General features: G+C 33.8%; 2 protein-coding genes and 1 long non-coding RNA gene across 4 annotated transcripts; 2 read left to right on the plus strand and 1 right to left on the minus strand.

Moving 5' to 3' along the window:
* Window positions 1-1,291: 1,291 nt before the first annotated feature.
* LOC134713759 (uncharacterized) lies at window positions 1,292-3,182 on the plus strand. Its single transcript, XR_010106375.1, has 2 exons — window positions 1,292-1,602; window positions 1,741-3,182. It is a non-coding gene; the product is annotated as an uncharacterized LOC134713759 (long non-coding RNA).
* A 2,851-nt stretch (window positions 3,183-6,033) lies between these two features.
* LOC134713760 (uncharacterized) lies at window positions 6,034-9,576 on the minus strand. Its single transcript, XM_063575047.1, has 2 exons — window positions 8,917-9,576; window positions 6,034-7,151 (listed from the first exon to the last, which is right to left on the minus strand). The coding sequence occupies exons 1-2, from the start codon at window positions 9,347-9,349 to the stop codon at window positions 6,781-6,783; spliced, it is 804 nt and encodes a 267-aa protein (XP_063431117.1). The 5' UTR covers window positions 9,350-9,576; the 3' UTR covers window positions 6,034-6,780.
* A 9,100-nt stretch (window positions 9,577-18,676) lies between these two features.
* Window positions 18,677-25,575, plus strand: LOC134713761 (uncharacterized). Of its 2 annotated transcripts, none has more exons than XM_063575048.1 (6): window positions 18,677-18,746; window positions 19,001-19,110; window positions 20,809-21,038; window positions 21,720-21,873; window positions 23,751-23,990; window positions 25,273-25,575. In XM_063575048.1, the coding sequence occupies exons 2-6, from the start codon at window positions 19,029-19,031 to the stop codon at window positions 25,485-25,487; spliced, it is 921 nt and encodes a 306-aa protein (XP_063431118.1). In that variant the 5' UTR covers window positions 18,677-18,746; window positions 19,001-19,028; the 3' UTR covers window positions 25,488-25,575. The 2 variants fall into 2 exon arrangements, with proteins under 2 accessions (XP_063431118.1, XP_063431119.1); XM_063575049.1 differs by having other exon boundaries at window positions 18,678-18,746; window positions 19,012-19,110.
* The last annotated feature ends 168 nt before the right edge of the window (window positions 25,576-25,743 follow it).

Here is a 25,743-nt window from a genome sequence, read left to right on the forward strand (position 1 = left end):
AAGTTTTGCTTGATATATATTTACTGAAGTTACGTGACCACTAATTAAATTGATGTGAATGATAAGAAATTTAAATTTTATGTATATAGATTTATGGATTTGTCACCGATTCTGATATTAACGTGTGTACAGAGTTTGCCACCTGAGTTAGACAAGACCTTATTGATCAAAGTGGTTGTATCCACATGGTCTCCCAATTATACATTGACATATTTGGTTACTAAAGTATTTCATTGATACAGACAAAGTTATCATAAGCATAACCGGTTGAGAGACTCATAACTGTTTGATACCATAAAACAAGTTAACTATCTTCAGAATATTGAGGTTAATTTAATGGGAGAACTGTAGCTTCCGTTGGTCAAATTATATCCATTTCGTATATATGTCATAGGAATGTGGCTATACTATGATTGAATCATTAGTTTTGAGGTTATATCAGCCTATATGAATCTAATATTGGACTTTCAGTTCAGTAAGATTATTACTCAAGGTATGTGTCATGAATACGATGTATACCATAGTTTTATTTGGAAGAACTTACGGCTGTTAAATATATATGGCTTCTTGGACGGATTTTATGAGAGATAAACGCATTGATGGTTTACGGATAACCAAAACTTTTTGTTATTGTTTATATAAGGGCAGTATGAAGCCTTATTTGCAGATATTGCGTATGTCATTTTTGTGACTTGTTAGAAGCACAATTAAGTCTTGTTCTTAGAGGTTGAATGGATACCTAGGGCATAGATAAAATTGCAGACTATATAAGTCGTATCATAAATACTGATGACTGCCGTTTTGCAGTACATAATTTTGAATATTTGGATTCCCTGTTTGGGTCCTCATGAAATTAATTGGTTTGTTAGTGATCATAACCATCGATTACCTGTATTTTACTACAGGTATTGGAATGTACATTCATGTTTATTGATGCGTTCACTATCTATTGGCAAGGTTTTTAAATGGGTGGTATGTTCCCACAGTTTGCCTATTATTGAAAGTCCTTATGTATACATGCAGCAGTGTAAGGCATATTTTACTATTATTTTACCATTTGAGGAGATCGGCGTATTATTAGCCGTTTTTATATATCAAAGGAGATAGAATAATTTATCAGAAGGTATAAATGGGTGGTATGCTCTCCCAGTTTGCCTATTATTGAAAGTCCTTATGTATACATGTACAAGGCATATAGAACTATTATTTTACCTTGTGGAGATCGGCGTTTTACTGGCCGTTTTTATGTCCCAAAGAAGATAGATTAATTGATCAGAAGGTATAAATGGGTGGTATGTTCCCTCAGTTTGCCTATTATTGAAAGTCCTTATGTATACATGTATAAGGCATATAGAACTTTTATTTTACCTTTGTGGAGATCGGCGTTTTACTGGCCGTTTTTATGTCCCAAAGGAGATATATTTATTGATCAGGTGTTGGGTTTACATTACCTACTCACAAAGCTATTTTTTTATTTGGTAGAGGGAATACATCGGCTTTTGGTATATGGATTAACCATTTACGGTGTTGGCTATTAGAATGGAGTTTAGGGTGACATTAAATTAACTAGTATTAACTTGGTGATAGTTTTCATGTATTGGGGTAATTTTTATTGCATATGCTTTATTGTAATTTTTCATTTTATTGGTGTATAATGTATTGTATTGATGAACTATTTGAAAACTTGGAAGGAACCACATATCAATTTAAATTTATGTTATTTCATATGTTTTTTTCCAGGTGTTCAGAAACGATATTGCTTTGTCTAGTCCTGTATGTATCTGCATACTATAGTATAGAGGGGTGCACTCGATTACTGGTGTAGATTCTACAACAGATTCTCAATTAGTGAAATATGTTTTTGAGGATGTTGAAAAGAAATTAGGCCCACAAATCTGGAAGGAAGAGCCGATGAGTTATTACAGGATGCGTATAATAAGTTATTTTGTGTATATAATCGTTTTTACACAACGTACCATTGGTGCGTGTATATTGGGATATCTATGTTTTAAGTGTATCAGAATTGTTGAATCTGCGTTATTATGCAATTAATTGCAAGTCAATACACATTTCAATTTGTATCGGAAGAACGGATATTTACAGAGATGGAAACTGGTTTATTATTGTGAAAAACGCACAAATTTGCGTCCAGTCCTAATTTGGAATTATATATGCATAGAGTAGCATTTAATCTGATTAAAATTTGTATTCATTCAGGAATTGTCACAAGTGAAAGAACTTTTTGTTTTTCGTTCAACAAATTAGCCTTTAAACTATACAAGGATGAGGGAATTTACTTTGATGCAATTTTCTCCATTTGTTACCGATATAAAAGCATACGGATTATATAGTTTACAATCTTGTGGTGCTATTACCGCTGCAAGGTTTGGTTTTTCAGATAGACTTTTTAAACGTCATGGACGTTGGAAGTCGGAAACTTCAAAGGATGGCTATGTGAAAGAAGATTTATCAAAACGTAGGATTGTTTCTCAGAATTTGGGAAATGAATATCTTTTTTGTTTTATTTATATTTGGACTATATAATTTTGCATACATAGTACTAAATAGCTTCCCGTTCTTTGGGTTCAGCATCGGCGTTGTCGTGCGACTATCCACTTTACAAAGTCTTTGGTATTTATTATAGCCTTTTATGGCGTTTATATGCAGAGTGTGTAAATATATATACTTGGATATTTGGTACAAGTATTGGTTATACTTGGATATTTGGTACAAGTATTGATTATACTTGGATATTTTGTACAAGTATTGATTATACTTGTTTATTTGGTGCAAGTATTGGTTTTATGTCTACATTGATGGGTGGTTTATACCAGGAGAATTATAATTTCATTCGTTTATACGGGCAGTGCATTAGAGTGAAATTAATTTCTCCTGGGTGTTTCATCATATGTAGCATAGAGGGCGTAATGTTTTCCCGCTTCAAAATTATTTTCGCGGTATTTTATTGCCTATGTTATCATTCAGCACGACATCGTCAATCTGAGCAGTCGAATTTTCTTGGTAAATTTTAATTCTGGTTAAAGTTTATTAAGCTTTTTATTTGGAGAGTTTTTTGTGTCGATACTGATGTTTGAGTTATATATTATATGTGTAGATATATATGTATGTATTGAGATTATTTATCATTAAATATAGAGCATCGGCGTTGTCGTGCGACTATCCACTTTACAAAGTCTTCGGTATTTATTATAGCCTTTTATGGCGTTTATATGCAGAGTGTGTAAATATATATATTTGGATATTTGGTACAAGTATTGGTTATACTTGGATATTTGGTACAAGTATTGATTATACTTGGATATTTTGTACAAGTATTGATTATACTTGTTTATTTGGTGCAAGTATTGGTTTTATGTCTACATTGATGGGTGGTTTATACCAGGAGAATTGAAATATATACGTGTAGTCTCAAAATATTGATTTCTTGTATTGAATGTATGTTATCATACAAATATACTTTTTTTTACAAAGACTATTATAATGTTTTACTTTTAGGGTGGCCCTACCATGATAATTATTAAATAGATAATGCTTTAACATAATATAAATTAAGAAGATGTATATTCTAAAATAAACTGAGAAAAGAACAAGGAGGTGAGGAATCAAAACCATGTATGGAATAAAATAAACATAATATCATAGCCTTTAAAGAAAAACGACGTAAAGACCATCAATTCATAATACACTAGACAAATACATTTAGAGCAACACGAACAACGTCCAAGGACGGATATGAATGATATAATAATACAGAAATAAATTAAACTCCTACAAAAAAGTTGTCCCAAGCTGATTTGCAGGTCATACTTTTTACAGACTGCATTATGATGACGTCTTTCTACTTTTTATATTCATTTTAAGTTACTATTTGATTTATAAGGTTCAGAAAATAAAGGATTATCTACAACTAAGTAGTTCTAAATCTAATTTAGACTAGATTTAATTTGGTGACTGCGATTACTATTAGATTGATTATTGTTTTTCATGTGTTGTTGTGGTAGACATCCGACCGTTTATTCACACTTTTGAAAGTTTTTTACATTTTGCTAACACAGGATACTTTGAACGACACGATTATTCTATAGTCTTCATGTGTGACGTTTATATTCTGACGTCAAACACACAACTTTACACTAGAGTTGATGTGAATCCAGGTGTATGAATCACAGGATTTTAAATATTTCAATCCTTTATGGGTTGATTTAAAATGCATGTATAAGTAAGCAATGAATTTGGTGCTTTTTGTGCTTCTTTGTTAAAAATAATTGATTGTTTTTGTTCTAATTGAGTTTGTGACACAGTGATGACTGCTGTACCCCTATTTTGACAGTTTTACCTATTTTGTCTGTTTTGTTCACGCTTCGTTGTAAATATAATGAAATTTAATGCTAGAGGTTTAGCGCTATAAAACAAGTTTCAATCCACCATGGTTGACATTAGAAAAAGCCTGTACCAAGTCAGGAATATGACAGTTGTTGTCCATTCGCTTGATGTGTTTTATCATTAAATTTAAATGGTTGCCATTTAATTAGGTTTTTCCGCTTTGAATTTTCTTCGGAGTTCAGTGATTGTACTTTTCGGCAATAGGTTGAGATCATTGTTTTAAATGCTACTCACTAAAATACCGGTTCATAAATTAGGACAGGTACATAAGAATATGGCGGGGTTAAACTTGTAACATGAAGCGGACACATCCCATCCCCCCAAATGGGACAGTTGTGTAACAGTTCAAATTGAGAACAAACTTTAAAGATCAGTTGAAAAAGGCCTAACTCACTAGATGGATACAAATAGAAATACATCCAACAAAAATGTTTACAGTGGATGTATGTTCTATTATAAAACTTTATTCTATTTGCTAACATCAATCTTGAGTCATTCTGAAATTAACATTCATTTCGAAATGAATCACTGAATGGTAACATTCATGATGATCACGTTTCCACAATAAAGTGTACAGGTAAATAAATGAAAAACTTGATTGTAATCGTGTTTTCATAATCATAGCTAGTCCATTGGACTAGATCATAGCGGAAAAAAGGTAGATATAAGTATTGAATGCTTCTTTTAGTAATTTCATAGGGTTGTAAAGCGTTGACTGTGCGTACTTTTTTTTTAGATTGAAGCGCTTCTGCGCTTCATATAAAATGTACTTCGGTCAATGCGTGTACACCTCAATGAATTTACAAAAAGAATCACTGAATTCTTAAATTTACTTTTTTTCCGCTATGATCATGAAAACACGATTACATATCAGACATGAAAGCTAAGTACTGTGGGATGCTTATTCTTAACACATCAAGTCATCCCTACGAAAATTGTTATCATTTATGAAGTAGGAACAACTGCTTGAAGACTGTATTCTCTTAGGATATATATGTCTGGCGTATATACAAAATATAATCCTGGTATCTATGATGAGTTTATTTACTTACCGTCTTTATGGCAGTACATATAGCTCAAAATGTATTGCGCCATTTTATATATTAGTGCCCTCATACTTTTGATAGTTACCAAAGGTACCAGGCTGATAAGGTAATACGACAGACGCCCGTTTCGTCTACATAAGACTCATCAGTGACACTCAGATCAAAATCATAGACCCTGAGCATATTTTGAGGCTCTTGTTTCTTATTCTTTAGTTTCTATGTTGTGTCATGTGTTCTATAGTTTGTCTGTTTGTCTTCTTTCGTTTTTAGCCATGGCGTTTTCAGTTTATTTTCGATTAATGGGTTTGACAGTCTCTTTGGTATCTTTCGTCCCTCTTTTAGAGTGGAATAATGAACCAAAGTCTTGAGTACTGAAAGAAGCATTATACGTTTAGTTTATTTATAGTGTTATCTGCTACTTCCATGTGAAAAAAAGTTATGTTAATGTAATTGCACTCAGTCTGGTCTTTGTAACTAGTGTCTGATGTCTATATTTTTTGCAATTGTATTCATCATTATTATAACAGTCAATTATTATAGTTCTTCTACATCGTTTGAAAAGAATTTACTGAAAGGTAACCACTTCGAATTAGTATTCTTTTAATGCATTGAAATTTGAATTGAAAAAAAACCCAACTTAATAAATGTTTTGAAGCCGCAGTGCTTTTTCTGGATTTACTGGGGTCTTTACCAGGAAAGTCAAATGCCCTAAAGATGAAGGGAGGACGTGTATGACAAAAAGGTACATAAAGGGAATATGATATCATTTGTTATTGCATACTGACTGTTTTTGTATATTAACTTTTTATATTTATTATTTAATAGTCATTTTAATACTCTTCTTGTATCCACTGGAGTTTGTTTTAGAATGACATAAAAGTTCTAGACGTTATTGAAAACAATATCTCACGGACTCAATATCTTAAAAATTTCCTACTACCTGACAATGTCTCATACGCAGCACAACACAAACTTCTTTTTGTAGTCCAAAAGGGAACAACCATTTAACTTCCAGGGGATGGGTGGGGGTTATGGTTTTCCAATTTGACGGGAAAAACTAATCTGGTCAAGCAGATGACAAAAATATTTATTCTAAATTCCAGAATTCCCCAACCCTCTTCTTGTTAAATGTTGAAAACAATAATTTGACGGATAGCTATGAAAAAACCATTGACTCCGACAAAACAATATCTCCCCCTTTGAAGTTAAATGGTTCTTCCTTGGTACTACGATAAACAATAATTGTTACCCATTATAAGTAAACGACGATCAAATTGTACAGGACAGTAGTAAGATGGACAATATAATTAATCTTTTGAAACATAATTCCCTAAATCCTTTTTACCATACTAGGCGAGGCGGAAGTAACGTGGCGAGCGTTTATCATAATATCCGGTAAATGTGACGGAAGTTGTGAACCCGTGAACTTGCTCTTTTCTTCACAGTCCATTAACCACTGTACAATCCTTTGGTTTTTATTGACATTGTCACTTCTCAGTGTCTGTAAAACTTTTTGCGTCAGCTGCACTGGATCATGAGGCTTATGACTTTGGTCATTTTCTAAATCAGACAGTGTAACGTCAAAATTGTTTTTGTTTATGTGAACGGTAGATGCTGTAAAATGACGTTCATGTTGTCTCCGGATATCCAACATTTCGTTTATTATTATGTCATCATCCGAATCGTCCTCTTCCACTAATTCTGAAAACAGACAAGATGAATATTATGATAAAAAGCATCGGGTGTCAAAAATGGAGCATACAATTATATTTTCTTTGTGTTTTAAAACACTTTAGTTTACTATAAACCAGTTTTGTGCAAAAGGAGATCGTGCTCATTTTAAATACTTAAATTTGTACGATTTCATTCGTTTCTGTCGTATTGTCTTTCCAATTTTCACATCCGGTCTCTAAGTTTAAATGTTCGTGAAACATACCATGTACATTTTTTTTTGGATAAATTTGACTTTTTGGTTCAAGGTAACGTAATGATACCAGACAATTACCAATGGTCGACTGTAAACTTGTAATGCTGACTCTTCGATATGACTAATTAATTAAAGTATTTCAAAAAGAGAAAACGCGGCAATTGACACCTATAGAACTGCTGAACCTTCCAAAACACAGAAGTTCAACCTCAAATGTTTTAAGAGTTCGTTTTCAATTTGTCTGTTTGTTAGGTGTTTGTTTGTTTTATTTCTCGGTTGCTGTCTTTTTTTGTTTGTTTACATAGATTCAGTCTGTGTTAATTTGTTTTTACATCAATATCTGTATCAAATCAATATGAAATTTTACGAACTTGCAACTGTCATACAAGTAAGAGGTTTAGCTAGCTTTTAAACCAGGTTTAATCCAACATACATTAGAAAATGCATGTACTATGTCTGGAATATAACAGCTGTTATCTATTCATTTGATGTGTTTGAGCTTTTGATTTTACCATTTGATTAGGACTTATATTTAGAACTTGACGATGAGGGTCGGTCTAAAAACAAAACTTTAAGACAAAAGAGATGGTACCAGCTTAACAATTGTGACCTTTTCATTTGTATTTACCGGCTTTGTGATAACATCAGCAATGAGAAAATGCCTGAACCAAGTCTGAAATATGACAGTGGTTATCCATTTGATGGAGCTTTTGATTTTTCCATTTAATTAGGAACTTGATTTGGAGTTTTCCTCGGAATTCAGTATTTTTGTGATTTTACTGTTTACATATTTTTCATTATAAATGGATTTAGGTTTTTCGTGAACTTTAAATAACGATAAAGTCTAAGGTTTTTCTTCATAGAGTTTTCGAAACTTGGACATTCTATTTTTATAAACAAAGATTGTACATACTGTTACAGATCAAAATTTAGAATTGTCCCGTATTTTACTGATAACAGAACTACGTTTCTTTACCGGTTAATAGTTCTTTACATTCTGGGTTGGAAATATATTTAAGCATTACAATCTTTGTAAAACATTCATGAATGGAATGTATTTGAAACTTGGATAGAAGATTCTTCCATTCGTCAATATATTAGACAGAAGTTTAACAACATACCAAGCACTATGTATATAACGTACCAATCACTATGCCAACAACGTACCAAACACTTTGTCGACAACGTTCCAATTCTCTGTAGACAACATACCAAGTACTATGACGTCCCGATACTTGCATTGTAAAGTAGCAAAATAATTGTTCACAGATTTGAAATATAAAATGACCTCTGACGAGGTTAATTTAATATTTATTTATGAAGATATTTAACAGTTTATTTGTGAGACATCAGAATTGGTTGTATCTCTATGATCATTGAGGAAGTAATATGCATATGCAAGCAAGTTTTGCCACCTGAAGCAACAATACTGAAGAAATCGTGTCAGTTAACCATTTTAATAAGTTAGCGATAAACGTGAAATTGAAATCAGAAATCAATTGATGTGACCTTAATTAGTAATAAGTGTATAAGACAGACCTCTGTGATGGTTCCAACATAACTTTGTGAGCGGTTTTTCGTTGGGGAGTGGAGTAGGACATCTCTTTGCAGAAAGTAATAGTTTTCCAGATCCTTCCCGTCTGCTTGTTGCTGAACCTTTTTGTTTCATCTTGTACATCCCATTATTAGCATACATATCAGAAGTCTCATATGGTATTTGTGTTTTTCGGCCTTTACCACTTGCATATCGTTCAAGCCTGGTACCAACTACGGGTGTTCCGGGCCGACTTTGCTCCTCCCTAAAAGGGGGACACAGATCATGTCTAACAACTCTGCGCTGAATCTTTTCTTTTTCCTTAGTGGTGCGCGAATCATGTCTTTTTCTTAAAGAGGGGAGGATGTCTTCGGAAGATTGGTAAACAAATCCTCGTCTTATTTTCCCAGGAATTCTTTCAAGGGAAGATTGAAACATTGCTAACTTTTCAATATCGTTTCAATGATATCTATTTTTCCCTCATGGAATTATAAATACAAATCAATATCACTTAATTTTTTTAACTCTTCCTGAGTTCACTTGTCATTTTTTTCTCTAAGTTATCTCGTATCCGCAAATAAACAACATTTTGATTATGAACAAGTTCCTATTTAAGTTGTTGTACTCGTGTCTTCCATTTTTCTATTGTGGCTGTGCAATAAAACAAATTAATCCCAGTTACAGTATGTTTAAATCACGCGTACTAAACTCTTATATACCGAGATTAGACGTACCAAAATGTTACATTATGTTTAATATTAATTAAAGGTTTAATCTAGGATTAATTTAGTGTATTATATGCACAAAACAACACATGGTAGAACTTTCAGCTGACCTACTCAAATAAGTTCATCGAAGAGTCGCAGAAACAAACTGGATACTTGCCGATATAAAAATCTGTGCAGACAATTTTGATCAGATAATGCGCTCTCCTTGTCAATAGTTGGACATAGAATTAAAAACGAGTAATAAAAAAAGCCTAAACGATTACACCTGCATTGTCTATGGTAAAACGTGTCTTGTTCATAGTACTTTTCTTTTGATGTGTTTATATTATTGTCAGATTCTTGTGACAGTGTAAACCATTTAAAAAGTAAAAATCACAAAAATACTGAACTCCAATGAAAATGCAAAAGGGAAATTCAAAAATACAAACACATCAAGCGACGGAATAACGACTGTCATATTCCTGACTTAGTACAGACATTTTCTTACGTAGAAACAGGTGAATTGAACCTGGTTTTATAGTAAGCTAAACCTCCCACTTGTATGACTGTCGTATAAAATTCTAGTATACTTACAACGGTGTGTAAACAACCAAACGGACATAAAAGATAAAAAATGTCAAAAATAGAAGAACAGCAGTTTTTCAGAAAAAAAACTCTTAAACGTTAATTTTACATCCAGGTTAATAAGAGAGAAATGTTATGACATAACCATAAAATACACTCGTACCACATCTTGTTATCTTTATAGTTAATGTTATCTTTTCCGAGTCCAACAACTTAGCCTTTATATCGAAACAATATAGGTGTAAAAATAACTAGTAAAGGTGTCCATGAAAAAAGTGAATAATAATTTTATTACACAACTAAACCAGAATTCATTTGTCAGCAACATATTCATTTTTGTCGAGCCTGCAACTTTTGTTGCAGAAAGCTCGACATAGGGATAGTGATCCGACGGCGGAGGCGGCTACGGCGGCGGCGGTGTTAGCTCACTTCTTAAAAGCTTTATATTTTAGAAGGTAGAAGACCTGGATGCTTCATACTTTGTATATAGATGCCTCATGTTACGAAGTTTCTGTCAGTCACATGTCCAATGTCCTTGACCTCATTTTCATGGTTCAGTAACCACTTGAAAAAAAAGTTCAGATTTTTTGTAATGTTGAATTTTCTTTTATTATAAGTAATATGATAACTATATTTATATATGTGCGTACCTTGCAATGTCCTCATGTCTGTCAGACAGTTTTCAATTGACCTCGACCTCATTTCATGGATCAGTGAACAAGGTTAAGTTTTGGTGGTCAAGTCCATATCTCAGATACTATAAGCAATAGGGCTAGTATATTCAGTGTATGGAAGGACTGTAAGGTGTACATGTCAAACTGGCAGGTGTCATCTGACCTTGACCTCATTTTCATGGTTCAGTGGTTATAGTTAAGTTTTTGTGTTTTGGTCTGTTTTTCTTATACTATATGAAATAGGTCTACTATATTTGTTGTATGGAATGATTGTAAGGTGTACATGTCTAGCGGGCTGATGTCATGTGACCTTGACCTCATTTTCATTGTTCAGTGGTCAAAGTTAAGTTTTTGAGTTTTGGTCTTTTTATCTAATACTGTATGCCATAGGTCAACTATATTTGGTGTATGGAAATATTTTATGATCTTTATGTCAGTCGCGCAGGTTTTATTTGACCGTGACCTCATTTTCACGATTCATTGCATGTAGTGTTAAGTTTTTGTTCAACTATAAGTAATAGGTCAAGTATATATGTTGTATAGAAGCATTGTTAGCTGTACATGTCTACATGGCATGGTTCATCTGACCTTGACCTCATTTTCAAGGTTCATTGGTCTTTGTTTAGTTATCTTGATTAATGTTAAGTTTATGTGACAGTTGTAATAAAGCTCCATTCTTAGGACTATCAACATAATATCAATGATTAGTACAGAAGGCGAGACATTTCAGCGTGTGCACTCTTGTTAAGATAATCTTTGAAATAGTAAAGAGAATAGAACGATCGTCAAAGGGCATCTAAAACGTTTAAAATGTCCAGTGGCAAATATCACATGCATTTAAGTATGAGAACATGTTAGGTGTTAATAAGATTTAAAATCTAAATTTTAAATCAGTTATCGGTTGTGCTCAGTCCGTTATAATACTTCGTCAGTTATTATTAATAATTGGTTTTTAATTGGATTATCGATCTTCACAAGTGATTGTTTACCCATAATCCTCCTTTTACCGTCGACATTTGGCAAAAGAAGACGCTTTTTAGAGCAAAATATATTTGCAGCAAATCTACACAAATCTGACACATAAGTTGTTAAAAACGTTATTTATTTTCAAAGTATTTCAAACAATTTTGTTCAGAGATTTGATTATCGATTATTTTGACTCGATTGATACAATTGTCGAAGCGCCAGGGCGAAACAAAAATTTTCATGCAGCAGACGGCATGGCATGGTTTTGAAATTTTTGACATTTTGAATTAGTTTATATCTAGCAGAAGTTCATTTTTTTTTAACTTTATATTGAATAGATACAGTGAACACATCAAATATTTGTGATAGCAGAATTCCAATATTATTTGTTTGAGGTAGATGCAAATCTAAATTAATATTTTTTTCATCAATCGGCCACAGCAGAATCGGGCATATTATTGTGTTTCTTTTACATTGTCTTAAATCATATATTATCTGACATATAATCAAATATTTACATAAGTTATCATAGTGTGTCTTTTTCAGTTTAAAATGCTTAGAGCTTCTAAAAGAAAAAGGGTGGTGCCCAAGGGAAGAGGAGATAGCGTGGCTCCGGCCGCTAAGAGAAGTGTCTTGCGTCGAAAAGTTGGAGATGTCCATGATATCAGATCAACAGAGAGTCCAGTGGCAAACATTACACTAGATACAGATACAGAAGTGATGACTATGGCTCCGGTTCCGGTCTCAACAACCGCTACTGAACCCATTACGCCTTCAGGTAATTGTCCAGTATTTCAAAACCCTTCTCCTTGCATTATGGCCAGTGATGACCTTGCTAGAAATATCCCTGTAAGCTTGAGACAAAAAATTATTGCTGGAGAGTATATTGACCTGGCCTTACTGTTAGTCAATTCACAAGCCTCTGCAGGGGATAAACAAAAAGTAGTTATTTCGCAGGGAGAAATTTTGTTACAACCACGGCAGCAACAACAAAAAATTGACTCCATAGATACCTGGACAGACGCATATTTATTGTATATAAGTATATATTGTACTGCTCACCCGCATGCATTTCAAGAATTACTAAAGTACATGCATAGTATTCGGTTAGGTGCTAAGCGGTGCGCACTAGGGTGGAAATCGTATGACGAACAATTCCGCCTCAGAATGTCACAGGATCCAGCAGGGTCTTGGGCTGTTGTTGACCCTGAGCTCTGGCTGCTTTATATGTATCCTCCGTCTTCTAATAGTAATGCGCCAGGAAGCACGGGGCGCTTTAAATGTTACGCATTCAATTACCAGGGCAATTGCGTGAACCAATCATGTCCTTATAATCATTCTTGTTTAAGATGTTCTGATCAGCACCCACTTATACAGTGCCCAAGACAAAACGTTTTTCCTAATAGGGTAGGCGGAAATGCAAGATTTCAGCAACCTAGGCCTCAATTTAGACCGAGATTTCAGGCACGTGGTGGCAACCCAGTGCAGTATCCCAACAATACGAAATCGTATTCTGGTCAATATACGAAGTGATTCTTTGCAAAATGCAATTAAAGTTGTGGCACAATATTTTTTATGTTTCTATGTTAAAGAGATGTGTAAGAATTTATGACATTGTTCATATTGTTAATTTTGTATAGAATTCAGATTGTATTACTTTCAGAGTCCAAACTATTGCGTCACCTATGGGATAAAGGGTGGACTCCAATAAACATAATTGAATTAAACACGTATCTTGGTGATTATGCAAATAGGGTGGATGCTAAGCTCCTGCTTGAGGGGTTTACTTTTGGATTTAGGATACAATATGAGGGTCCACGTATTTCTACTACCGCAAAAAATTTAGTTTCTGCAGAAATACACAAGTTCGAAACATTAGCAAAGTTGAACGACGAGGTCAAACTTGGTAGGATTTTGGGTCCATTTTCTAAAAAACCTATATCGACACTGCGAATTTCTCCAATTGGACTTGTTCAGAAACCAGATAATGGTTGGCGTCTCATATCTCATTTGTCTTATCCAAGTGGAGGTAGTATTAATGATTTTATACCCGAAGATTATTGTAGTGTGAAATACTCATCATTTGACAATGTTTTAAATATGATTTCAGCTCTCGGAGAGCGTGCGAAATTCGGAAAAATCGATATTCGCCAAGCATTTAGGCTTTTAATCATAAATCCTGCAGATTTTGATCTTATGGGTATCAAATTTCAGGATAAGTTTTACATCAATAAATGTCTACCCTTAGGATTAAGTAGCTCATGTCAGCTTTTTGAACGGTTTTCGACCTTTTTACACTGTGTTGTTCAGTCAAAGTCGGGTCTGGACACTTTGTATCATTATTTGGATGATTTTATATTTGCTGGACACGAGTCAAATAATAATTGTGAGTTGTTAATGGACACTTTTATGAAAGTTTGTAAGGATTTATGCGTGCCATTGGCAGACAACAAAACAGTTGGTCCTACAACAACCTTGACATTTCTTGGTCTTGAAATTGATACTTTACTTATGTTGGTAAAAATTCCGGAAAACAAGGTCATTAAGTTAAGGTCTGGTATTCAATACATGGTTGGTCGGAAAAAGATAAAATTGAAGGAACTAGAGTCAATCATTGGGCTAATGGCATTTTGCTCACGTGCAATTCCGTCATCAAGGGCTTTTACTAGAAGGTTTTATGATGTTATTTCAAACCTCCAACACGGAAAGTCGTATTATTATGTAAAAATAAATCAAGAGCTGAGATCTGATGCTTTAGTCTGGTTAGAGTTTTTAGAAAATTTTAATGGCGAATGCTTCATTTCGGAAAGTCTCTGGTTATCAAGTGATACCCTTGAGCTGTTTACTGATAGTTCTGGAAATGTTGCTCTTGGTTGTGGGGCTTATTTTAACAAGCAATGGACTCAGTTTCGATGGCCTGTCGAGTGGAGGGATAAAGACTTCATGTCCGATATATCTTTTTTAGAGCTGGTGCCTATATTATTGGCCATGTTAATTTGGTCCCCTCAATTTTGCAACAAGAAAATTTTATTAAGAATAGATAACCAAGCACTAGTTTTGATAATTAACAAGCGAACATCAAAATCGAAGTACGTAATGAAGTTAATTCGTCCTCTAGTTTTGTTATTAATGAGAAAAAATATTCAGGTACGAGCGTTGCATATTCCAGGCGAAAGTAATGCAATTGCAGATTCTCTGTCTCGTTTTCAGGTGATCCGTTTCCGTACATTGGCCCCGGAAGCAGATCAAACTCCATCAGACATTCCTGTGGAGTTTCACATGGTCATTTCGGAACTGAAGTAGATTTTTTAATAAACAATTCGGTAGCTCCTAGTACAGCAAAGTTGTACACCAGGGCTTTAAATTTATTTAACAGTTTCAGGAAAGATATCGGTCTTGCTAATGTATGGCCTGTGCCACTGCACGACATTGTTGCTTTTATTGCATATATGTATAAATCTGGATTCGCTCATTCAACAATTAATTCGTACATATCAGGCCTAAGTTTCTACAACAAACTAAATGATTATGAAGACTATACACAAAAATTTATCGTTAGGAAAATGATCGATGGTGTAAAGCGTACAAGGTCGCCTCAGATGGACACTAGACTGCCTATTTCAAGAGAGTTATTGGGTCGTATTTTGTCAATATTATCTTGTATCTGCAGTTCGGCATACGAGGTAAGACTATTCAAGGCGGTTTTTTCCTTGGCCTTTCATGGTCTTTTTAGGGTTGGGGAGTTGACAGTTCAAACTATGAGTAATACATGTTATTCAAATCATGCTTTAAACATGTATGATGTACAAATTTACAAAAAATATTTAGAAATTCATTTGGTTTCGTCTAAGACCGATCAGTTTGGTAGGGGCGTAACCATACACATTCCGGAGCAATTAAACAAATGTATTTGTCCGGTGGTTTTATTGCCTTGCTATTTGCGAGACAGACCTGTAGTAGAGGGACCGCTATTTTGTCATTTTGACGGTAAACCATTGACTAAATACCAGTTTTCTGCAATACTCAAAAAGTCACTACATGCTTTAGGTATTGTTAATACTCGTTGGTCGTCTCACTCTTTCAGAATAGGTATGGCTACAGCCTGTGCCATTGAAGGGTTATCCGACGAAAAGATTAAAAGTTTAGGTCGTTGGAAATCGAGTGCATATTTACGGTACATACGAATTCCCGTTTAATTGTTTATTTATATTGCTGTTAGTTTCAGATTCTCCTATAAGGGTTTGGATTGTTGGGTCGTCTATTGTTAAGAATGCGTTTGTGGAATCAAGGCAACGCCCGGGAGGAACTAATTTGGCTTTGAATAGGTTGGGAGTAAATATCTGGTGGCAAGGAACCGGTGGACTAACTCTCTCTAAGATGAAAAATCGCATTAGATTAATGCTGAGACTTGAAGATCCTCCCAGCTATATTATAGTGCACATTGGGGGAAATGATATAGGTAATATCAAACTAGGTTACTTACATTTCCAGTTGGTTAAATTTATGTCATGGTTATCAAATAAATTGCCTGAAACCACATTAATTTGGTCGCAAGTACTACCAAGATTGTTGTGGAGGTATTCAACCAATGGGAATTGTATGGAGAAGTGCAGACGTCGGTTAAACAGCTCCATTGGTGTCCACATGACAAAGCATGGAGGCTGTTACATTCGGTATCCTGACATAAAAGCTACACATAAGTTCCTAGCACAAGATGGGGTGCATTTATCTAAGATAGGAAATGAAATTTTTCTGAATATAATACAGGGAGCACTAGAAACAATTATTTCCAGTAAGACGGGTGGCATTACTTTTCCAGACGACTATTATACACTTTGAATTTTGTTAATTGACTCGTTGTAAATATTATATCTGCTCATATTATGAACTTTGTAATTAGTTTAGATGAAACATCAGCGTTACTGATGCTGTTTTATGTATAATGTAGATAATTTCTTCCTTGTTCCTCTGTTCATTTATTTAGAAATTGTTTCATTCAAATTTGCTTGAAATGGCACAGCTTCGCGCAGCTCCCCCCAATTTTATTGGCGGTTGACGGTTCTACGAAACTTTTATCTGAGGACTAAAATTGTCGCAGCACCGTCAATTTGGCAGATTTCGCTGCGCTTAAAGAACATATTTGCAGTTTACAGACTTATTTAAATCGTATGATAGCATTAGCCTCTGATTTCCAGGGTTAATAGCTTATCTTGAACTTGCCCCTTTTCATATATGGTCTGCCACCTCGAACATATTCGGCGATCATCATACAACATTTTCAAAGAAACATATGCATTTCTATCACTGAATTTTAGTTCATATTATATCACAAATTGCATTTCATATAATAGTACATATATCAATTTGTTAATAAATGCTGTGGCCATTTCCTGCCAACTCTAATTTGTTATTTTTTAAATGAGCATCTAAGATAATAAGATTTAAAATCTAAATTTTAAATCAGTTATCGGTTGTGCTCAGTCCGTTATAATACTTCGTCAGTTATTATTAATAATTGGTTTTTAATTGGATTATCGATCTTCACAAGTGATTGTTTACCCATAATCCTCCTTTTACCGTCGACATTTGGCAAAAGAAGACGCTTTTTAGAGCAAACCCGCCCACCCTCCCCTTTATTTGCGGAAGATACTGCTGTTTGGTTTTTGTTTGTTTATTTCAGATGTGTATTGTCCACAAAGATTATATCGTCATACCATATTGAAAGCTGTTCAGATTCTAATATCGAGACTGTCAATCAACTAAAAATAGATGTTATAGATGAATACTGGCCGCAAAAGAGTGGACATACACAGAAATTGAAAGGATTACTTGGAAGTGATTAATTATGGATTTTATTACATTCTAACATGTGAAATAGTTGCAGATTTGATTTAATCAATGATATCGATAATTTCTGATTTCCAGAGTTAGTCGTTTGATTTATGGCAGATTTCGCTGCGCTTAAAGAACATATTTGCAGTTTACAGACTTATTTAAATCGTATGATAGCATTAGCCTCTGATTTCCAGGGTTAATAGCTTATCTTGAACTTGCCCCTTTTCATATATGGTCTGCCACCTCGAACATATTCGGCGATCATCATACAACATTTTCAAAGAAACATATGTGTATTTCTATCACTGAATTTTAGTTCATATTATATCACAAATTGCATTTCATATAATAGTACATATATCAATTTGTTAATAAATGCTGTGGCCATTTCCTGCCAACTCTAATTTGTTATTTTTTAAATGAGCATCTAAGATAATAATATAGACACCGCTTGTCAGTCTTGCCTACACATCGAGTTTCTTTAAGTTTCTTCTTTAACATGCTTCAAATACAGATTTTGTTCTCCGTATTAAACTTATAAGTCAATGTAATTTCATTTTTAAGGATTTAAGAGGATGCTGAAAATTGTCATGTTATATCTTGTCCAATGAGCTTAACATTTCGGAGCACAGTGACCTATATATTCTGACTTTAGTTTTAAAAGCTAAATGAATGCGTCACAGAATTGGAAACGAAAGAGTTTTACAGAATGCATAAAATATATAAAGATATATATTATTTTTTTCCCCTCCGAAGTTGTGATTATCATTATATCTGTTGCCACAAATACTCTTTGTAGTGAAAATGTAAGGTTTCCAAATATATTTGCGGGATCTTATTTCAGGTTGGAAAATTAACTGCGGTTGTAAGGAAATACTTGACTAATCATTTACACGCCAAGTTAAATGTCCGATGTTATTCTGATCCCGGCTTTGTGTATATATTAAATAATTATGAAATAGAACAAATATTAATGCCCACACAAAATCAATATTAAATGGACAGAATAAAATCAAAATGTAAATACATGTATAGAATTGACAACGAAGTCGGATGATACATAGACTAGTAAGTCCGTTTTGCAAATGATTTACCAGCTATTATATTCCACAATGTCACACATATGTAACATTTATTGCAACTGAATCAGATATAGAGATCCGGTCGTCTGTTTCAGTTCAATCTTCCATTTATATTTGTTTATTGGCTTCATATGTTTGTGTTATTCTTAATAATTTCTTTTAAAAATATAGCTAAATCTCACTTTCAAGGGGAGATAAACGACATTTGTTTATTACTGGTATATTTTTTGGATTTTTTAGAGATTTTACAGACTTCGAGACCATAGATATGTATAACATCTATAGTAGTTTGTTTGCTGCTGCAATTGTCTCAGTATTTACCAGTCCGGTATTCTCAAATACAGTTGATCGTAAGTAAACAATACTGAACATTACAATACTATATATATAATTTAGCTGATCTGTAACAATAACATCTTCATGCCTTATATATCATGTACTGTAGTACGCTGCTAGATTAAAACTGACGTGGAAAGGTAACACATGACCAGCAAAAGGTCTTTTTTTGAGAGCCCAGGTGGTCGTGTTGTCTAGCGGGATGGCTGCAGTGCAGGCGATTTGGTGTCACGATATCACGTACAGTAGCATGGGTTCGAATCCCGGTGAGGGAAGAACCAAAAATTTGCGAAAGCAAATTTACAGATCCAACATTGTTGGGTTGATGTTTAGACGAGTTGTATAAATTTTTGGTTCTTCCCTCGCCGGGATTCGAACCCATGCTACTGTGATATCGTGACACCAAATCGCCTGCACTGCAGCCGTCCCGCTAGACCACACGACCACCTGGGCTCTATATAGTATTGTAATGTTCAGTATATATATAAATGTATACTATGTAATCCATATATTTTACAGCAAGACCAGTATAACATCTTTAGACTCTCTTTAACGTTAATTTCGTCTTTAAAAGATAACTACCCATTTCCTTTTTTATATCGATTTAAACGAGAAATTTTAATGTTAATCATCATGAATGACAAGAGAAAATTTAGACAACATCTCTTGTGGGCATGACCCCTTATTTCCTTTCACTGTTTTGCGGTTACGTATTTTTTACAAATATTATTAAAATTATATATAGTTTACTTTTGTGAACAAAAGCGCATCTATTATTATGCGATAAAAAGGGGTCCATGCCCCAAGTGTTCAGCTGTGATTTGCAGGATGGAGAGATCCAGGTTTTTCGAGAAAAGATTTTGCACTTATGTGTCCATGTTTAATGTAATCACACTGACTTACTGTTCTCTAGAAAAGATTTATACTTATAAAGATAAGAAAAACATGCTAAAACTAACGTCAACATACACAAAACAAGACACACACACAAAAAGGCAACATACATGAAATTTATCTCAATTATTGTAATACTGACCCAGCGAAACAAATTATTTTCAACGGTAATGTCAAAACCTTTTATCTCAAGATTGTACAATTCAAGATGGGCGAAATTTAAGATTTCAAAGGGATATTCTAACGCATAAATCACAAACAAACTGACTACGACATGACAAAAAACAAACAAAACACGATCGAAAGACAAACAAAGTTATACAAAACACAAGTGTTGCATAGAAAACTAAAGACTGTGTAATATGTACACCACCAAAACTCGTGGCGTTCTGGAAGATGAGCAGATCCTACTCCTCATATGATAACCGTCGTATTGCTCAGTGCTATCAGGCACATTGGAGGATCAAAATACATGAAAAATAAACACATTCGGCTGTTGATTAGAGTAAATATTATCTCAGGATTAGATGTTGTCAATTACTAAATGCTTCAGCTTATTCGGCCCTCCATATATGTGCATGTTTTAAAATTAATTACTGTCAGTGATGTTCGAAAAGATATTTGAGAGAAAAAATACATCTATTCTTAAAACCAAACCTTTAATAATGAAGGTATCAAATTTAAACAAAAATGACACCAAATCCCAACTGTTTGGTAATCACACGTATGACCATTTTTATCATAAAACATTTTTTTTAACGGATAATGACGAAAAATTAAACATCCTTCATTTAATTCACTCGTTACCGCTTTTTCAGTACTGTTCAATTCCTACAACTGTGATGAGATTTCGAGGACGGTTTCGCTAGATAAAACCTACATTTTATCATGGTATGGTAAAATAAGCCCACATTTGTGTACTTTTAATTTCACTGGTGGCGGTAATGGAGAGTCCTATATAAACATGCAGCTTTGTTTTGAATCTGAGGAGTATGAGTTACCATCTTATGACGTAGAGTTGATAGTTTCAGGAGAAACTCAGAAATGGGTAGGTTTAGGTAAATAGAACATGTCAATGTCAGATATTGGTTTCAGACACATCAAATATTGACATTGTTGTAGCTTTTATCGTTGTCATTTGAACTTTGGTGGATAGTTTTCTCATCGGCAAACACACCATGATATATATCCCTACCTGTACATAGGAGATTTGCCAGCTGACATTGTTGCAAGACACTCTTAAACTGAGTTTATTGTGCGTATTTTTATGCGTTTGTTTTTTTCTACATTGGCTAGAGGTATAGGGAGAGGGTTGACATTTCAAAAACATGTTTAATCCCGCCGCAATTTTTGCGCCTGTCGCAAGTCAGGATCCTCTTGCCTTTGTCTTGTATGATTTTTCTCGTTGTAATGAATTGAAGACCCATCGGTGGCCTTCGGCTGTTTTCTGCTCTATGGTGGGGTTGTTGTCTCTTTGACACATTCCCCATTTCCATTCACAATTTATTTACACTTTAGTATAAATAGTCAATTGCCTAAAGATGTTTATTTTGTAGACAAAACAGTGATTGATTAAACGGAAAGAAAATGATTAAGTGTACCTGATACGTTTACCTTATTGATGTACATTACTGTTGTATAATAATAATAAGATTTATATGTACATGTTTTACTTAATCATATTCTATCATTAGTGACTGTTTGTGCACAAATCACTTCTCCTTTACAGGTTTATGATGGCTCACAGAAACAGATTCAAAGAAAATGTATAGAAAGAGCCTATGAGTTGATTTTTAAGATGAAACCAACAAATAATTATGCAGAGTTGTCTTGGAATCTAAAACTGAAAATAACAAGTAAAAAACTTTCAAATGCAGACGCCGGTTGGTATATATCAATTAAGAGGGTCAATCAAATGTACTTGTTTGATTTATGCTGTTACGTATATCTTTCAGCGACCTATGTAATAGAATGATAGCCAGTTATTATTAGCGGAGAATGCTTTTGGAAAGAATTGGCAACAGTTGGCACGAAAACATTTAAAACTTGTTAATAATGTACTTGTTTACTTTTATATCTTCGAAATTTTAAATTGAATTTACACAGTTAAAACTTACCTGGTAAAGTTGGGTTGCAATGTGTCACATCGTTGATAAAACCACTAGTTTTTTTTTTTAAAACAAATAATGACTGCAATATAAAAATAAGAGGATATAGTATGGTTGCCGATGGGACAACTATGCACCAAAGAAATTTGACATAGAAGGTAGTGTTCTTAGGTCACTCACTACATGGCTTCAACAGAAAGCTAAATCTTAACCGTATACCAAGTTATAAAAAGGTCCTATATGACTAGTAAAAAAACAATCCAAAACTAAAAAAACCAAAGACAAATACGATATACAGCAACAGACGACAAACACAGAATTACATGCGTCTGACTGGAACAGTCACATACACAATGTGGTGGGGTTAAGTATGTCTGCGGGTGCAAAGCTATCCCCTGACATGGAACCGTGGTGTAACATCACAACATAGAAACACACTATAAAATCAGATGAGTAAGACTCGACTCTACACAAGGCACACTGAAAAAAACACCAAAAGAGTTAAGACATAAGTATCGATAAGACAGTACTTGCAGTAAGTAAAAAACAACTATAATTGTTATTGAGACAACTCTTATGAATGAGATATCTTGAAGTTGAAATAAAAAGAAAAACGGCTTGCCATAGATCTCCCTTTATAGGGCGGATTCCTGCGGTCCTTACCTTGAGCGCAGATTCTGAAAGATGCATCACGGTGGTCCAATACTCGACAGGTAGTGCTCTTGTTGCATTATTTGGTGTAACAACCCTTGACTGTGCATTTAGCACATGTAAATGTCCAAGCCTGGCCTTGCGGTCATTCGTATGTCCATGACCACTAAAAGCCCAACATTTGGCTTCAGCTGAGTGGGGTCGTTTCTGAGTATAACATGCGGCACTCATGACACCAACTCATACTGTAATCCTTGTAACTTTACCCTGCTCTTTCTAAGCAATAAGTGATAAAGTCTCTTCTAGTGTTCTATCGGCCTTGGAGTCATTTAGCAGGTGAAACATAATTTCTGGGTCTGCAATACCTCTTACTTAATTGTCCTTGATTGTCTCATCACTATAATCAAATATATGGTGGCAACCCATTTCTTTGCACGTTGCTTAGTCGTTGCTTTATCATGTTTATCGATCTTGATCACATCCTGTTGCTATAGTAGGAGGGTCCAATTTTAACTTGTGTGTTGCTAGTTGAGCCAGAGGTAGGTGATGACCAAGTTCTGTCATGAATCTGTAGAGCAGTGGTTAAAGCAGCGGTAAATGTTTCATCAAGAGATTTCCAATTACAGCCGTCTACGGGGCACTGTAGAACTGGCATATTGTCAATTCACCGTGTTCCAGCTGTTAGTTGAGTATCAGTCATAAATAAGAGTTCTTCCTAGGTTTATATCTTTAAATAAGAGTTAGCATCTTCCTAGGTTTATATCTTTAAATAAGAGTTAGCATCTTCCTAGGTTTATATCTTTAAGTTTAATTATAAGGATGACTGATACCTGAAATGTATATTTACACAGTACATTTGTAAATGATAAAAATGAATGGGTAATAATCTCACTGTAGAGATTTCTTTTCAATTTTAAACCACGTCTTAGTCATACAATGTTATAAGAGAAGTGTATTCAACTATTCGAAGGCATTATTGAGTTCTTTGAGATATGTTGTAGGTTGGAATTTGGGAGAGTATATACAAAACACAGCCTTAGAAATTTTACCCTTTCTGATTGCTGCTGTTGTAATATTCTGTTGCTTTAGAAATGAAAAGCTGAGAAACGGATTTTTTACTCGTATAAGGAAACTTCTTAAAATTGGCAGTTCCAGCTCGAGTCAACAATCTACAGATACTCTAATAGAAGGCTCAAGAAGATTATCTATCAATGAAAATCGTCTTAACTACGAATCAACGGGTAAAACATTAATTCATATCATCATTGTCATCACTTGTCAAAATTATCATGTTTGATATCAAAATTGAGATTGGAAATGGGGAATGTGTCATAGGAACAACAACCCGACTATAGAACAGACAACAGTAGAAGTGATACTAGAATACATGTAGCAACCTAAGTTACTTTTTAAAGCGTAAAAGGTTTTCTCTAAGTCTTGCTTTAACAGTTTGTCATGTAGATATCTCTTGTTTTGTCCATGTAGTGCTATTGAAATTCTTGCCCGCTAACCCTTTTTCTTTTCATGATTTAATACTCAGTTTAAAAAGACACTTTTGAAATTAATTTAAAATCCTTGAAATTCTCCATTTTTTTTTAATATAAAGGGTACTAAATGAATGGTTTTATATAAAGGGCCTTTCTTTTTAAATGATGTCACGTTGTTTTTTTTAAAGATGAAACTGTATAAATTGTAATAATATTTTGAGTTTTGAAATGTTCTACTGGGTATAGTTTACTTGTATTATATCCATTTAATAGTAGATACATCTATTTGGGTCAATGCAAACAAATGCAAACATTCCCCATTTCCATTCTCAATGTTATGCATATGTACAAAAGATATATGATAATACAAACTTAACCATTTACCCCCAAAAATATAATAAAAAAATACCAAAGTACTTCTAAAAAATCCTTTTGGATATGTAAAAATTAAGAGATTCGTGTTTTGATATTTTTGTAATGGAAAATAAAAATCACTATGTCAGAAATGTTTACAGTTGGTTAAAAGAATAATTTGAAATGTTTTCTTTATAAAGATACACAGCTACTTTTGCAAAGGTACTATTTCTGTACCAAAAATCTTAAGTACTGGAAATCTACTTTTAACATTCAGTACTATTTTGTTACTTTAAAATAATTGTAATATTTAGGTACCTGTATTTTACAGTACTTGATTTGTACTTGAAATTTAAGTACTACAGATTTTTGGTTACACGGTAACATTTTCAGCATTTTGAAAGTTTGTATTTTTCAAATTACATAAAGTAATGATGTTCCAACATGGAATACTGTGATCATTGTTGGTATTATTTTTGTACCTATATTTAATGTACAAATCAAGTACTAGAAAATACAAGTACCTAAATATTACAATAATTTCAAAGTAAAGAAATAGACTAAGTACTAAATATTAAAGGAAATTTCCAGTACTACAGATTTTAAGTACAGAAATAGTACCTTTGCAAAAATAGCTGTGTATTTATCTTTAGTTATCTTATTGTTATTATATTTTATTTAGATATAACAAATATCCAAGACAATGATTCAACATCGCTGTCAGAATTCTCATTGACGTTTCCGTCTGAAGAGGGAGAGTTTGCCACTGGACAGTGTGTTCCTTCCGCGCCATACGAATTAGTGCCACAAGGACCGCCTTCAAATGGACCACAAGCACCACCTCCAAGCTACGATGATGTGGTTGGAAAATCGCAAATGAAATCGGGACTTAGATAATAACAGAATTTTAACTTTCATCTTGAAAAATTAAATACTTCATATATTGTATATAATTCTTGTGCAATATAACATTGAAAACATAAATTTTAACATCATAGAATTTTTAATCTTTTTAAAACACCAATCTTCCCTTTTTCCATAAATACATCTTTATTTTTTTTTATTTGCATGTCTTTCAATTAACGGTTTATTCCAATTCTAAAGAAAGTGGTCTTAATGTATTAGTGTTTCCTTTATTCTTTTTTTGGCACAA

The sequence above is a fragment of the Mytilus trossulus genome, chromosome 4 (genome assembly GCF_036588685.1).
Source record: "Mytilus trossulus isolate FHL-02 chromosome 4, PNRI_Mtr1.1.1.hap1, whole genome shotgun sequence".
In the NCBI taxonomy this organism is placed as follows: Eukaryota; Metazoa; Mollusca; class Bivalvia; order Mytilida; family Mytilidae; genus Mytilus; species Mytilus trossulus.

Coding starts and splice junctions, on each gene's coding strand:
- LOC134713760 (XM_063575047.1), bottom strand. CDS start 9,349: ATGTTTCAATCTTCCCTTGAAAGAATTCCTGGGAAAATAAGACGAGGA. Junction 7,152..8,916: donor ATGTTGGAACCATCACAGAG/GTCTGTCTTATA, acceptor GTCTGTTTTCAG/AATTAGTGGAAGAGGACGAT.
- LOC134713761 (XM_063575048.1), top strand. CDS start 19,029: ATGTATAACATCTATAGTAGTTTGTTTGCTGCTGCAATTGTCTCAGTA. Junction 19,111..20,808: donor ATTCTCAAATACAGTTGATC/GTAAGTAAACAA, acceptor CCGCTTTTTCAG/TACTGTTCAATTCCTACAAC. Junction 21,874..23,750: donor ACTTTCAAATGCAGACGCCG/GTTGGTATATAT, acceptor GATATGTTGTAG/GTTGGAATTTGGGAGAGTAT.